The 17389-nt window shown below is 32.6% G+C and overlaps 1 protein-coding gene across 8 annotated transcripts in view; it reads right to left on the bottom strand.

The window, feature by feature from the left end:
• The window catches only part of LOC122800839 (uncharacterized threonine-rich GPI-anchored glycoprotein PJ4664.02-like), a 662067-nt gene that overhangs the window by 183786 nt on the left and 460892 nt on the right, over positions 1 to 17389 (bottom strand). For all 8 annotated transcript variants that reach the window (XM_044070146.1, XM_044070147.1, XM_044070150.1 and 5 more), the window contains one exon: positions 16952 to 17011. In XM_044070146.1, the coding sequence (XP_043926081.1) occupies positions 16952 to 17011 (60 nt within the window). The remainder of the gene's footprint in view (positions 1 to 16951; positions 17012 to 17389) is intronic.

Below are 17389 nucleotides of genomic sequence, written 5' to 3'. Positions count from 1 at the left end.
GGGTGTGGGGGTCTTGACCCCTTCCACATCGTGGATGAAGCAGGGCTTGCCTGCTCCCTTGCAAAAACAAGAAAAAAACTGTTTTCACCATCTTTGTTTTCGGGCATTTTTTTTTTTTCAAAACAGGTTTATTGTTTTAACATATAAGAGAAATATCATAACAATTTTATACAAGTAATTAAAAATAGGTATTATTATAATATTCAACAAAACAACTAAAGTATTTACAAAGACATCCACTACAATCAGATCAATTAATTAAACTAAAATACCATGCTATTGAAATTAAAATTTTTTTAACAAATTTTGTAAATTATCCCATACTATATAATAAGATGTTTTTCTATTTGTTCTTGTCCTAATTGTGTTTATTTCCATATGGCACACTATATTCATAACATTTTTAAATTCATTGAACGAAGGAGGTGTATCTGAAATCCAATTTCTAGTTATTATTTTCCTAGCCACTGCTAGAATAGACCATAACAAGGGAAGCTTAACCTTTTTAACACTTTGAGGTACAGGTGTGTTGAATAATATAAGAGATTTAGAAATAATGAAATTATCTGTAAAAAGAGCCTGCAAAAATTCATTAATTGACTTCCAGTATTCTATCAACTTTATACAGTCATAAAACATATGAGCCCAGTCAGCATTAATTTCTACATTGCATCTCTTACATAAATTATCTTTATTATTTATTTTATTCATCATCAAAGGTGTATAAAAAGATCTATGTAAAAATTTCCATGTATAAAGTCTCCAGACAATGGAAGACGTAGTTCTATAAGCAGATTCCAAAATATATTGTTTATCTTGTTGATTTGGTGAGTCCCCATTAATAGAAGTGAAATAATTCCAGTATGAATCTACACTGTAAAAAGTTTCTTGTCTGATAATTTTATGTATGTATGAAAGTTTACCTTTATCAGAAACTTTATGTTGTAAATTTAAAATCAAGTAATCAATCAGTGTTGGAATAGATTATTTAACTGTTATAGACATTAGATCTATTTTATTAATGAGATGTTGTCTAAAGGTCTGAACCTCTAACCAGCAAGTTTCTCTTAGATCAAATTCTTGTTTTAAGAAATCTAGATTTTTAACTTTATTATCAGATATCAACTGATACCAGTACTTTAGATCATTATCTATAGCTAAATGAGTTCCTTCAGAAGTAGATGACAAAAGCATACCCTGAGTATACATTATAGGGAATACAATAAAATTCCATTCCCTATACTTAGGGTGCATGAATATAAAGTTATGATAACTAATAATAATATTTAATGGGTAACAAACCATATGTTTAGGTGTAATAGGTGAAGTACAAAATTCCTTTAGTAACCATAACATGGAGTTATTTACAATCATATTTTTATGTGGTAAGGAGATTTTCATGAAGTGCATACTAATTAGCTCTGAATAATCTTCCCATTTTGTGACATATGACTGATCTATTAATAAAGTAATAACTTTTACAATAGAAGAGATAGTATATAAAGTAAAGTCTGGAAAAGAAATACCCCCTTGAGACCAGCTATTAGTATGTTTCTTTAATGCAATCCTAGGTCTATTAGGTGCCCATAGGAAATTTAACATTAGTGTATTCAGTTTCTTGATAATTATTTTTGTAGGTGGAAGTATTATTGATTGTATTAAGTATAAAATCTTGGGGAATATTATCATTTTAATAATTGTAAGTCTCTCCTCCATAGTAAAAACATATTATTCCAGGTATTAAAAAGATTTTGTATATTAAGAAAACAGGTATTATAATTATTATATATAATAGATTTAATATCTTTAGATAGTATTATACCTAAATAAGATATCTGACCTGAATTGGGTACATATTTAGTAAAATCACTAATGAGAATATTTTTTCGTGTATATATAGGTAGTATTTTAGTTTTTCTTCATTGAATATTAAACCAGAAATACTTTTAAAATTCATCATGTTATCAAATAGAGACTGCATAGAAGAATTAGATCCTGCTGATGTAATTAGAACATCATCTGCAAAAGTTGAATTTTGGATGTTGTATTTTCATCTATTTCAAAACCCTCTATGTCAGTACTGTTTCTGATCAAATTAGCCCAAGGCTCCATTACTAAAGTGAATAATAGTGGAGAAAGTGGACATCCTTGTTTTGTACCTTTAAGAATGGGTATTTTTTGTGAAACATAAGTTCCTACCTTAATATAAGCCAACGTTCCTTTGTATAAATGCTCAATTAGATTTACAAATGCATCTGGGAAGTTTGTGCACTTCATTAAGGTAAACAGATAGTCCCAACTTACTGAATCAAATGCTGAACTTATATCAAGACTAATAAGTGTTAAATCTTTCTTTTTTCCTATTTGCAAAATCTATTAATGTTAAAGTTCTTCTTATATTATCGAAAGTATTTCTATTTACAATGAAGCCTGTCTGATCTATATCTATAAAGCCGGGAATGATTTTCTTCAATCTGTCAGTAAAAATACTCATAAACATTTTATAATCAACATTAAGTAATGAGATGGGCTGATATGAAGTACATCTAGTTGGATCTTTATTAGGTTTTAAAATTGGCGAAATAAATGTATATTGCCAAGATGGGGGGGTTATTAACTCAGTTTGGGCCAAAATAAAAACCTTATGTATTAATGAATATGTACTTTTAGAAAGGATTTTATATATCTCTGGTATAATACCATCATTACCCGGTGCTTTGTTTGATTTAAGCTTATTTATTTGTGTAATAACTTCTGTATATGAAATACTCTTGTCCAATAGTTTAATCTGTTGTTTATTAAGCTTTTTATTCATGTTTGTGGTTATAAACTCCTTTATTTTATCTTTAGGTTCCATGTTAATGTTATTATGGTTAATTTTGTGAAAGTGATTTCTAAACTCATCTAGTATTTCTGGTATACTAGAAACATTCTTCTTTTCCTTAGAGAAAAGATTTCTTTGATATGGTTTTGTTTATTCAACCTTTTGTTTTATTTTTAAGTCTATGTAAGTATTTGGGGCTTATTGAATAAGACAAAACTTGTATTTCTCTAAAGTTATTTTAACTTTATGAGTTAAAATTTCTTTGTATTTCTCATTTAGTTTGTTTATTTCTTCAATAACTTTCTTGTCCATAATATTTTCTTTATTATTATGTTTATAAGAGTCTAATTTACTTTGAATATCTAACAATTCCTTATCCCAAGATTTCCTTTTATTATTATACCATCTGATACTTTGTCCATATAGATATGATTTTAAGGCATCCCAAACATAAACAATGGAGACTTCAGGAGTATTATTTATGTCTAAAAATGTTTTACTTCTGAAAGTATATATTCTTTATAGTCTTTTAGTTGAGTTAAGTATGCTGGTATCCTTTTGATCTGAACATTATGAGTATTTTTATCATGAATTCAAAACAATTGAATTATGATCAGATATAAGACATGAAATGATTTTGGAATTAATTAAATCTGTTACCATCTGGTTAGAAATAAAGACCCTATCTATTTTTGAATAAGTTTTGTATCTGTTAGAAAAAAGGTGTATGGTAATGAATTTGAATCTATCTGATTATTAATATCATTCAAATGATAAGAATTAGCAAAAGCATTTAAATGTTTTGCATTAGATGTAATTCTTCTTTTCCCTATAGTGGTAGTATCACTTTCATGTAGTATACAATTAAAGTCACCAGCTAAAATAATATCTCCTATAGAGAATGATATGATCTTATCAAGATGATGTTTCACTGTATTAATACCAATTCCAGGTATCCAATATACATTAATTAAAGTGTAAGTCTTCCCATTAATTTGTATTGTAACCATACAAAACATTCCTTTGTCATCCTGATAAGACTTAATGGTTTTAGGAATGGGCATACTTTTATTCCATAAAATAGCCACTCCTCTTTTTTCTGAGTGTGCTCTGAACTAACCAATACTGTATATTTGTTTGTGGCTAGTTTATCAATATCTTTTTTCAAGAGATGGGTTTCCTGCAGTAAGACTAAGTTGGCCTTATGTAAATTAATGTATCTTATTAGGCTTGCCCTTTTACATGGATTATTCAATCCATTAATGTTTAAAGAAATTCCTTTTAAAGATGTCATTTGGCATTTTTAAAACTTAAGAATCTTATGATCAAAATAACAAATAACAAGATAAGTAATGTTACATCTCCTCCTTTAGGTGTACCTTTAAATATAGCTGTATTTATTGAATCTCTTATGGGATTTCGTATAGGATTCAATTTTGTTTGTAGTGACAATGAATGTACAAAATATATTGTGGATGTCAAAACTATATACAAATAACAATGAACAAGTGAAAATAATGTAAGGATTAAACCTTGCATCCAGCCTGGAGTTATAAACTCCAACTTAGAGTAGTATTTACCACTCAAGTTAACCCCCTACCCTAAGCAGCAGTACCTCAGCTACCACCTTATCAATTTAATACTAGTTATATTTAGCTGAGGTTAACAGTTTTCAATTCAATTATCTAGCAAGACAAGACTACACATTTGGTAAAACAGCATCATATAAACTAAAATAAACCTTTTTTTTTTTTTTTAAACTGTTTATACTACTATATACATCCATGTAATATAAAACACTTGTATTCAAATAGCATTCAAATAATCTTGATGTTAGAAATCAAGAGAAGAGAAAAATAAGTTCTAACATTCATTTAAATCAAAAACTTTGGCTAATATGATTCAGACATTACATATATTAAGATGCATCTATTTTCTGTCATGTAAATGCAATTAACAGCTTCCAAAAAAAAACCTTGAATTGCTTGTATATGAGCATTTACTCAAACTCATTATTGTCAATAGAATAAAATATTGTATTCATAGAAATTGTTATAAATCATACTGCATAGTTATGCAGATTCTCAGAAACACTTATATACATATATACATATACACACACACACACACACACACACACACACACACACACACACACACACACACACACACATATATATATATATATATATATACACACACACACACACACACACACACACACACACACACACACATATATATATATATATATATATATATATATATATACATACACACACACACACACACACACACACACACACACACACACATATATATATATATATATACATACACACACACACACATACACATATACATATATATATATATATATATATATATATATATATACACACACACACACACACACACACACACACACACACACACACACACACACACACACACACACACACACACACACACACACACACACATATATATATATATATATATATATATATATATATATCTGATCTCACTGAGTTGTGTCCTTGCCGAGCACTATCTTACTTGCTGTCCCTACAATAAATCGGTCTGCTTTATACAAAATAATGCACAGCAAACACATTTTAGTAACCAGATTTTACAACCATGCTATACTACTGCTTTAAAATATATCACATGACAATTTCTTCCAGAATAGACTTATAAAATTATTTATGCTTGTCAATCAGATGAATTAAATGAGTTATAGTAATGTATATGTTTGGAACATAAGTTTTTAACACAGATTATTAAGCTGCTGTTAAGTAGATTTTCAAAAACACTTGAATAAATGTTTCATTTTCTATGCCTTCTAAAATAAGACATTTACTTACTACAAGAAACTGTATCATTTAAACTCATTATAACTGACATATTTTATGAATTATAACATAGATATTTAAGTAATTATATAAAATAACTCACATTTAGATGTTAAAGAGTTCATTTTCCTTCACATAGTCGCATTTGTATCATTCCTATTTCCTGGTAGAGTGACATTCCTGAATCTGTGATGTGTCAGTGTGATATCTAGGTCAAAGGTGAGACTGGCAGCTTTCAGCTTCTCTGTGAGAATTCTGAGAGTTGAAGCTTTTGAAGTAGCTCATGGACACTGTGCATGAGACAGCCCACATCCCAGATTGTCTCTCTTAACATTTTGGCGGGAAACTTATTAAAAACTAGTGACAAACATTCATTTAGCAGTGTAAATGCATCTAAACATGACAAAACCTTCACAATGTATTTTACAGGTTATTACAGCCTCTATGTAAGTGAAATTAAGCCCAAAATTATTAATAAGTAATAAAACTCAATATTTTTGTCCCAACTCAATTGTTATGCAAATCTTATTATTTACTGTGTCTATATGATCAAAATCATTTCTATATATTAATAAAGAAAAGAAAAAGAGAGTAGAAAGTAAATGGGGTGTAAGGCAGAAATAAAAAAATGTAAGAGAAAGCTATAAGAAGTATATACAATTGAATATTACTTACTGTTTATATTAATAGAGTTAAAAATAAAACATATTATTTACTATTATTTAGTTCTAATTATTATTAGTTAAAGCATGACAGATTATTTACAAACAAGCATAAGCAGTATAATCAAGAAAGTATAATTAGGAATAGCATTTGAAGAACATATAAACTTTTTACAAGGAATAAATATGTTATTATTCTATTAATCATGTTTTCATTACTCTTCTCTCCCTGCCCTCCCCCACCCTTTATCCACTACATAATCTAAATAGAATGTCATTGTTTAAACAATGAAAAGAAGAAAAGGAGAAGAAAAAAAAAGAGATAAAGAAAAAAAATGTATCAAATTACTGACCTTACTTCTCCTTTTCAGAAAGAGAAACAAGATGAATCACAGCTTGCCATTAAATCTCCAGATATTTTGACTAGTTATGAAACAAAACATATCTTTGCACACAGAGAATAACTTTGATTAAATCTTTTTCAAAATATTTGTGGCTTCTTGGAAATGCAGGAACTATATTTAAAAAGATTAATAATGAAATAAAATGATGAGAGAGAAAAAAAAAACATAGAACAAATCATTTGTTTTTTAGTCTCTTCTTCTTCTCTGAAGTCTTCCATGAAGTTTCAGTTGCCAGTCTCTTTAATGAAGGACTAGCCCATTCCATTTCTTCTATTTTATCCAAAATCTTATTTTTTTTTGATAAACAGTAAAGCAGAGTCTAAGTCATCGAAAATTTTAGGACCATCAGGAAGGAAGATTTTAAGCATGGCAGGAAACAGAAGGTATGTTTTAAACTGTGCTTTTTTAAGCTCCCTTATTAGTGGCAGAAAAACTTTTCTTTTAGCTATTACCATGGAAGAATAGTCATTGTCAAAATGCACAGTTGTCTCATTAATCTTAACAGGAGCTTTAGCCCAAGCAGATTTAAGAACCATCTCTTTATCAAAAGATGATAGAAATCTAACTATAACTGATCTAGGATAGTTTTTGTTAGAGTTAGTATTAGCTATAGATCTATGTGCTCTTTCGATACCAAAAGAGAATGCTTCTGGTAAGTCTAAAGTTTTAGGGAGCCATGTTGTTAAAAAGAAGTAATATTGTTACCTTCAATATTTTCTGGCAGTCCAAAAATCCTAATGTTATTGCACCTAGATCTATTTTCCAGGTCATCCAGCTTTGTTTGTAAATGTGTATTTTGTTTCAGGAGAAACTCAATGTTGATTTCCTCTTCTTGTATTCTATTTTCCATGTCATTCACAGCTTCTTCTATGCCTGTCATCTGGATCTTCTGTTGTTGCAGGTCTATATGTAACAAGTCTATTTGTTTTGTAGTTTTTTCTATGAAGGTGTCTATTTTAGTATCCATTTTATCCATCTTAGCAGTAAGTTGCTGGATTATAATTATCAGAGACTGAAGTTCTTTCTTGATGCTGGAGTCTTGAGAATTTGTCTTACTAAAAGTCATTTCAGACTGATAAACTGACAGGAAAATTTCCAAAGTGATTTCTGACAGGAATGTTGTTAAGATTTCCTTTCTTTTTTAGATATAGTTCAAGAACTATATAAAACAAATGTATTTAGAAAGAAAATTACTTCAAAAATTATTTTTTTAAGTAATTAATTCCTGTCAGTGTAATGAAATTGGTGGAGCTGAAGAAATCTGCTGCTATCCTGTGTTCATCCTTGGCCACGCCCCTGTTTTCGGGCATTTTTTGATGTTCTTTTGAATCATTGACTTTCAGGAAGTTGGAGTTTCATAGTAGAAGTAAAATGGAATAATGAGATAGACGTTTGCAGGTTATTTCAGATTTCCTCTCCTTTTGCAAACATTAAAGACTGATCTCTAACAACAATTGGACTTGCTGATCATGACACCCTGTTTAATATTAAAATGTGTGAACAATCTACTTTGTTCAATTTAACATTAATCAAATGTATGCAGTAAATGGACAAATCAGTAATTCAGTCCGGAATTACAGAGATCTGGGGATAATAATTAGTGAGGATTTTTCTTTTGATGGATATGTTCATGACATATGTTGGATGGCCTATTTGCTTGCAGGGCCAATATAAAGAATGACTTTAATATATGTGATTCTCTGCTGTGTTTGAGAAAAACTGACTCAATTTCTGGTCTAAAATGTATTACCTGGAATGTAGCAACCTATTTAAGCAACTTGTAAACTGAAACCAGTGTCAGTTTAATATTATCCAGAAGTAAATAATAGTAGGAAGCAATGAAGGTCATTCTATTCATTATCAAACTTTATTTTTACTTCCTTAGGGCTCATCCTGAAATAAACCATCAAAACAAAATCTCCATTTTTGATTTAATATATTATATCAATAAAGACTTTTTCTATCACAAGTGCATATCCAACCAGAATTCAGAAATCACACTTTAGCAATGGCAGCAATGCCAAGATTTTCCTTCATTAAGTAATTATATAAAACAACATATTTGTTATTTAGTCTTGCAGAATTAGCACAGTTTTGGTTGATTATGCTTCTGGTAGTTCTACCCAGTGAAGAGGGATACAGAAATATTCATGGAACATTTTTAGAACAATTTTCCAAAAGTCTTTTTCTCACCTCCAGAGAAATGTAACTACCACATACGGAAAGCTCTAGTCCTTTTAAAAAACACATCAACATCATCATCATATAGGTATTAGCCTAATAAATGTTATTATTTAAAGTTTCTAGCCTTTGACTTTTAAAGTGCACATTTGAGAAATGTGATGTAATGTGTAAATTTCAGATAAAGGAAGATCAATAATCTTTCCAGAAACAACCAGAAAGTCCTTATTAGGATCATTTAGAACCATGTGACCAGGGATGCTGTTAATATGCTTTACCCCCCCCCCCCCATCCCTGGCAGCTTCCATTTAGCCAGCTCTCCAGCCTTCTTACAGTTGACATGTACAACCTTGAAACCACCCAGAGCTCCCATTGAGTTGCCAACACATGACTTAGCACCGGTCAGCCCCCATATACTAAGGGATTCAACCTTGTGGTGAGCTATTCTCTGTCTGAGAGTAAGTGATAGTATAGATGAAATGGGCCAAGGCAGGGAGAACAGTTTATATGTGTGGCTGATAGCCATCTGTCCAAGTTAGTTGTCTTGTTCAACTAAGCAAGCAATGAGAAGTGGCTTGAGGATGCTCTAACCTCAGGTCCCTAGAGTGGCCCACTGTCTAATATTTCCACTTTCTCAGCCAGGCAACCTGCTTCACTCTGAACCCTGAACTCCAACAGAGCTTAGCAAGATCTGTGCCTAACAAGATCCCTGCACTCAGGACAGGCAACCTCCATACCTATGCTGTGATACTAATCAAACTGAGGCATCTAGACAACTTGCATAGGCATACTATTATTATATTTTAAGATTTAACTTAAATCTCAGCTCCATACTTGACATAAGCTACTTTAGCATCCCTTAAGCATGGTACTCTTCTATGTTCTTTTGCTGTTCTGCAGCAACTGTGCTCATAGCAAAACAAGTTGTCCATGCTCCTTATGATTGACTCTCCAAGGAGCAATGTCATTTCCCCTCCTCTTGTGATTCTGCTGGTGTCATTGTTACTGATACAGTTGAGAAACAATTATGAATAATTTGTCCCACTCATGTAGATCTGAGCAGAAACTTCATGCCTCATATTGCCTAAAATAGGCATACCAAGATTATGGGTTCATAGGTTAGTACTAGGCTAAGTGCCCTTATGGCCATTTTAAGCCTAGCCAATTACGCCATGTCAGAATCAAATGCTGCACCTTGTGTTTCTAAGGTAAGCACCTTAACCATTACACCAACCTCCCACCCCTTAGATTAGGAAAAGAAAAGGTACTTGATTTTTTATTTCCTAAGTATAAAGAGGATCCTGTTTTGCAAAACATTTGAAGGAAAGAGTGCTTACCATTAAATCTAAAATGGAACTGAAAGCTTTTATTGTTTTTGTCTTGAGTTCTATCTCAGCATTTTTACTGGCTTGAGCTATAGTTTTCTTGTTTTAATTACCACACTTGTCGATCCAATTGAAGTGCTTTTTGTGACTTTTTCAACTTTGCTTTCCTGAACTCAAATTGTTTTGCAACACATTGTGAACTTTTGGTCAGAAGAATCTAATGAATATCTAAATATAATGCCCGCATTTGCCTCAGATATGATGTTCGACAAGCCAAAAGACAATATAGTCCCCCCACCTATGGCATACTAAGTAGTCCAGAGTCAAACATAACTCAATTATTTTTGGCAATTCATAAACTCATTTCATTTATATATATTTTTTTCCAAAATGCTTGACTGTTTGTTATATTGAGTAATCTGTGACACTAGCTAAATTCCAATATCTCTTTGTTCCTCCTCATGCCTGTACTGAAAAGCCAAAGCCCATTCTTGCAAGAAACAATAAATGAATTGCTTACAGGCAAAACATGTATGATAATCATTTCCTGAAACTGAAGCCTTTCTTTTTTACTATCCATAATCATTTTTAGTTTACCTTAGTGAAACCATTAAGACATGCTCCATTAGCAAATAAAGAATGAAACTGTAATGGTCCTGTATCATGTGTTAATACAGCAGATTTATGAAAAGCATTATATAGCTCAAGAAACCTTGGGCCATTTGGAAAAAAAAAAAATACTTAGGATGTGCAAAAATATAGGTTCATAGGAGGTTACTAGGCTAGTGACCATAGAGCCTTTACAAGCCTAGCCATGTTAATCCCAATATCCCCATTTGTTCTTTTTTTGGATAGCTCACAGAACAATTTTATGAACAGAGAAGGTCTGTGATCAGCATCAGCTATCCCTGTCCATATGGAACGTGGATGTCACACAAGGGGTAAATGTTCAGTCTCCCATCCAATTACCTAGGTTTCTTTTGAATTAAGTCAGTGAGGAGCTCTGTTTTACATGAATATGGAGTTTATTCCAGAGAAAGGCAGTCTCTGAGAAACATACCTGTCTGTCCAGCATGATCTGTTAATGTCACAAGCTAGGTTGAAATCCCTAGAGCGAGTGACTGTCGAGCCATTTGACTTTCGGATGTGCAGTATTTCCATTAGGGCAGGGATGGAGATTGCCCTATAGGTCAGACACAATTCACCTCTCAGCAGCCTAAAAGATACAAAGTAAAGTGGCAGGGCTTTCATCCTGTCCACGTAGGTCATGGATTGCAGTCCCTGTATTTTCCCAGTGAGAGACCGCTGGGGTCTCTCCATTTGCTGGAGGTGTCTGGTGAGTTACATGCAAAAGGGTGCATTATACTCTATTAGTGGTCTCACGAGGGTCAAGTACAGTAGAGTTGTAACATCCCTTGACCTAGATACTATGCCTTGCTTACGAGGTGCACTACATAGAAGGCTTTTCTTACCATTGTGGAAACCTGGTGGTCAAAGTTCAAATTGTTATCAACCTGTGTTCTCAAGTCTCATACTACTCAGTTGGAACTCAGGGGGTGCTACCAGTATTGTCATTTGTAGAGAATTTCATTTTCCAAAGGAATAAAAATGCATTTTTTGCTTTTAGTTTTAGACCATGGTTTTGGCACCAATCATTTATGTGTGTTACCCCTTCATGCAATATGCTGACATTGTTTGGGGGACTCATTGACTGCTCCCTGTTTGCAATCAGCAGTAAACTTGGCAAACCAAAGGCTGTCTACTTTGGCCTGGATTTCTGAAAAATAGATGACAAACAGTAGGGGGTCCAGCTCAGAACAAAATCTAGAGATTTGTGAAAGGTATAAAAAATAAATATGGACATGAGAATGAAAGAGAGATCTGATATGGTGCAATATTTATGCAAATGAGAAAGTCAAATTAATCAGCCCCTAAGCTATTTGAAGAGAAATACAGGCAAAGGCATCCAGATATAGAAAATTTCACAATATAAAAAATAAAATTACAAAGAGGGAATGTAGAACAAAAGATTAGTAAAGCAGAAGTTAAAAAAATAGATGCTGAAATTATGGAATACCTGCAAAGAGAAGGATTGAATGTATAAACCCAAACACAGGTTATGTGCTTGACAGCATGATGTCACGAGTCCCCCAAGTAAGGAGAAACAGGAGGAGCAGGAGACATCTGAAGAAGAAATATGGACATGGGAAAGAAAAAGAGATTTAACATGCTGCAATATTTTTTGCAAAAGAAAAAGCAAAACTAATCAATACAAAAAGAGCAGCATCAAAGATATTTGAAGAGAAATACAGGCAAAGGCATCCAGATATGGAACATTTTACAATACAAAAACTAAGAAATCAAAAAAAGAAAAGAGGATTAGTAATGGAGAACTTAAAGAAATAGAATCTCCAGTGATGGATTACCTGTGAAGTGAAGGATTTAGTGTAGGAAATCTAACTGATAACATCACAGCAGGATAGAGCAATGGATCCCCAAATTAAGGAGAAACCAGTGCAGGGGGAAACATCTGACCAGTTGCCATATGAAGATACTTTGATGTCTTCCACAGGGAACCAGTACAAAAGTTCAATTGGAGCTGCACAGCAAGAGAAGGAACAGGAAGCTGTGGCAACTCTGACAGAGTCAATGTTATGGAGAGATAGGCCACTGGGGTCCCATATGAAAGAGCAACAGATTCCACAATCACTCAGCTAGAATCACTAAAACCTTTTGAATCTGCATTAAAATCCCATTTCCTCAATAATCATATATGTTCCTGCACGGAAAACTCTAAGCCACCATAAACAAATAAATGTTTAACTATTTTTCCTTTTTCCTTTCCTCCACTTAGCAACTCCGCTTAAATGACTATGAACTTATCCAACATATTCTATTCTAGCTATTTCTAGAATATATTAAGTATTTTAATGAACGGTATCCCTTGAATCAATCTATAAATGTATTTGAATGTTTTTCTTTGTTAAGTGACTCTATTTTATATACTAACATCCAAGGTAAATGTGTACTGTAACCGTTGCTCATTGTCTACATTTAAGTAAGCTGTAATGAAAATGTTTGTGGTGCTTTGCTCCTCGGGCGTCCACTGAAAATGGGTTTCTGATCTAGTGGACTTTCCCAGTGAAAAAGTGTCAATAAATAAACATAAATAAATAAATGACACAGGATGAAACTGATGAGAATGTGGCACAGGAAGATGCTCTGGAACTTTCTGTAGAATGCCATCAGGAAATGGATAACAAAGAATGTCCCCTCAGTTTAGAAGAAAATGATTATTTAATAGAGATAGACAGACATATTAAGATCAATGAAAGAAATAGACTACAGAAAGTCAATAAAACCCCAAAAGTTTAGAAGTTTGATAAAACATATGAACACAGTAATTAGGACTGTTCATTGAGATTCATGTGATATAACAGAAATAAATAGGATATATTACAGTGCAGCTAAATTAGTAACAGATAAAGTGTTGCCACAAAACACAGGGCAGTGAGGGAAAGAAATGGGAGAACCCGAATACCATCATGGAAGAATCAAATAGAGAAAACTATAGAGCAATTAAGACAATAAGTGTTACTGTTAGAAAAACAGATCGACAAAAATACTCAGAAAGATAGATGTGATAAAAGCAATGCACAATATCAGAGCAGATAGGGATCTAACATGCACTACCACAAATAATAAACTAAGAATAGCACAGGCAGAAAATCTTAGAAAATATGCAGATAAATATAATAAGCAACCTATTGTTAGAGAATTGGGAAACAAGGCAAAAGGAACTGAAACATGACTAAAAAGGAGAAATAGATACATTTTGGGGAAATATCTATGAAGATCATGTGGAACATAATAAAATGTTGAATGGATGGAAGAAGTAAAAGAAAGAATAAGAAGTTCAAATGGACATGATATGAAATGGGCTGAAGTGACTGCCAGAGAGAGATTGAAACAAAGTTCAGAAAAACTCCTAACTGGAAACCCCCAAGCCTAGACGCTTCTGGCTAAAAGTATTAACATCTTTACATAAAGATATAGCCATGAGTAAGCACTATTTATATGTGCACCCTGAACAGAAACCAGCCTGGTTAACAACAGGTGAAACAGTCCTCCTACTTAAGAGTGAACCTTTAAATAATTCTAAAAACTATAGACCAGTAACTTGCATTCTGATGACTTATAATCTATACACTGGAATTGATGCTGACAGAGTTTATAGCCATTTAGAAGAAAACTTAATCATGGCAATAGAACTAAAGGGTAACAAAAGAAAGTCATATGGAACAAAGCATCATTTGCTGTTAAATAAAGTCATAAAGGAAAACCGTAAAAAGGGGAAGAATGTAAGTATGGCATAGATTGACTATAAAAAAGCATTTGATAGTATCCCATATTCATGGATAAAAGAGGGCTTAAAATGTATAAGATACCCCTACACTGACTGGTTACATTACAGTGAACATGAAACAGTGGCAAACTGCTTTGCAGTTAAGCCATGGTAAAGGCAAAATTATTATGCCAATGGTAAAAATTTAAGAGGGTATATTCCAGGTTGATTCTCTGTCACCGCTGATCTTTTGTCTTTCCCTTAATCCATTAAGTTGCCTATTTAACAGATTAAGTTATGGCTTCAATTTGGCTCCAAGAAAACAAAAAAAGTATAAAGACTTCTCATCTTCTTTTTGTGGATGATTGAAAACTGTATAGTTCATTAGATAAGGAACTGAAAGCACAACTGCAAGTGGTCAAAAATTTCTCGGATGATATAGAAATGTCATTTCATCTTGATAAATGTGCAACAGTAACCTTTAAAGCAGGAAAGCAGCATCACCAAGAAAACAACAGCTTGGGATAGGAATGTGATATAAAACAACTTGTGCAAAAGGTTGTATAAATACTTAGGAAATGAAGAAGGATCAACAATAAAACATGAAGAAGTGCAATTAAAACTTAGTAAAGAATATATTAGAAGACTAAAATTAATGCTAACGAAAGCAGTGACATCTAGGAGCAAAGTCCAAGTGGTAAACCAATTTGCTCTTCATGTCCTAACTTACAGTTTTGGAGTGACTGACTTGCCCCAAAAGGTGTTGGATCAGCTGGACAGGAAAACAAGAAGGATGTTTCATGCTTATCAAATGATTTATAAAAAGGGAAAAGCCAGAAGAAGAAGTGTATACAAAGACTATATATTCCTCGTTCTGAATGAGGTATGGGCCTACTTGAAATTGATTACATATATAGATCTGCAATTGTAAGACTGCATACATATCTTATTATTTCACAAGACTCAAATGTAGTATTAATTTTAAAACTTGAGGAGAATAAGTCTAAAATGAATTCCTTGCTTAGTTTAGTGGAAACGTTGGTTTCAAGTGAGAGTGGAAATCAAATCACAAGTAGATAAAAATCAGGCAGCAACTGAATGTGCCAAAAAAGAAAAGAAAAAATACAAGGTGAATGAGCAAATAAGAAGGTAAGAAATGTGGAAAATGAATAAATATAGTTGCAAGCACAGAAAAATCTTGGAACAACCTCATGTTGTTCAGGATTGATTCATTAGTGGTTAATAAGAAGTGAATTTATACAAAAAGATAAAAAGTTAACATTGGGGGCCGAAGATAGCAGATTACGTGCACGTTGCTTTGCAAAGTCCATTGAACATGTGGGAGAAACAAATAAATGTAGGTTTTGTGAAACAGAATTGGAAACAGTTGCACATCTTGTTGCTGGTTGTGATATACTGATGGTAGAAGGACTGTATACTGAAAGACATAATAATGTGGCAAGACTATTCCATTGCAGATTGTGCAAACATTATAATATTGAAGTAGGTGAAAAACACTGAAAAGATGAACCACAAAGCATTATAGAAAATGATGAATTCTATGTCACATGGGATCACCCATTACCGACAGTTCAAAAAATAGATGTGAGCAAGCAACATATAGTAGTCCATGAAAAGAAGACAACGGTAGCATTGATCATTGAAACTGCTACACCTAGTGATTACAGTGTCTTACATACAGAGACAGAAGGTCATAAAATACCAGGATTTGCAGGAAGAAACAAAAGCAATGTGGAAGAAGGATACCCAGACAGCTCCAGTAGTAGCAGGAGCAATGGGTCTTAGAAAAAATAATTTACAATCATACTTAAATATGCTACTTATAAACGTAACTCTATATGAATTGCAGGAGTCATTATCGGGCACATTGCAGGTGCAAAGAGTACTTTAGGCTAACATCAAAGATTAAACAATACTAATTTCATGAGCTTTAATCATATTTTGACTTAAGAATTGGATCCATTCCCGTCATTGTATTAAAAACCCAAAAGACTTAGAGAAATTAAAAAAAGGAGTGACACTGGATCTTATACTTCTGAAGTCTTAAGTGCTGGCAACATTCCTCAAGGTATTATATCCACAAATTACAATGGTTGTCAAATGAATATTATGTCAGTATTATGTGGATATGTTTATAAATTGGAAAAGTGCTAAAAGGGAAATTAGAACGGTTTACAAAATGTTTTATTTATTATCTCATAATTATTTCAAGAACTACATCCACAAAAATTGCTATTGCATTTTAACCAAAAGTGATAGCATGACACATTTGCATAACAGAGCAAATGAAGCAAGCTACAGCAGGATGTTATGTTAAAATAAAATATAATTTACCTTCTGCTGAAATGGTCTGTGATGATGGAGCTGTGTTAGATGATCTTCTAGTTGTAACTCCTATACAACAAAAAAAAAATCAGTTTTGGAATCAGTGTCTTTAAATTTTGCTATTAAAGTCATATATGTAGCAGCAAAAGCAGAACACTTCAACTATCTATTTTTTTATCATTGAACTGACAAGGTATATACCATGTTTATAATAAAAACTAAGTATGGTACAATACAAATATGCTGAACACAGACCTGAAAAATCTCGCAGAAAAAAATATCAATTTCAACAACTGGCTAAGCTTCTGATGTCATTCAAAGGGAATCCAGTGTCTGTCAGCCTGGGATCACATACTCGACAAGCTGCATTGCTTCGCAAAAGATGGCTTGCACCTGTCACCCCTAGGCTTTCGAATACTGGCCAAGGCTCTTGCTACCCCCATAGTG

The sequence above is a fragment of the Protopterus annectens genome, chromosome 4.part1 (assembly GCF_019279795.1).
Source record: "Protopterus annectens isolate FY-2018-M chromosome 4.part1, PAN1.0, whole genome shotgun sequence".
Taxonomy (NCBI): domain Eukaryota; kingdom Metazoa; phylum Chordata; order Ceratodontiformes; family Protopteridae; genus Protopterus; species Protopterus annectens.
This window is presented reverse-complemented; position numbering and strand designations above follow the sequence as displayed.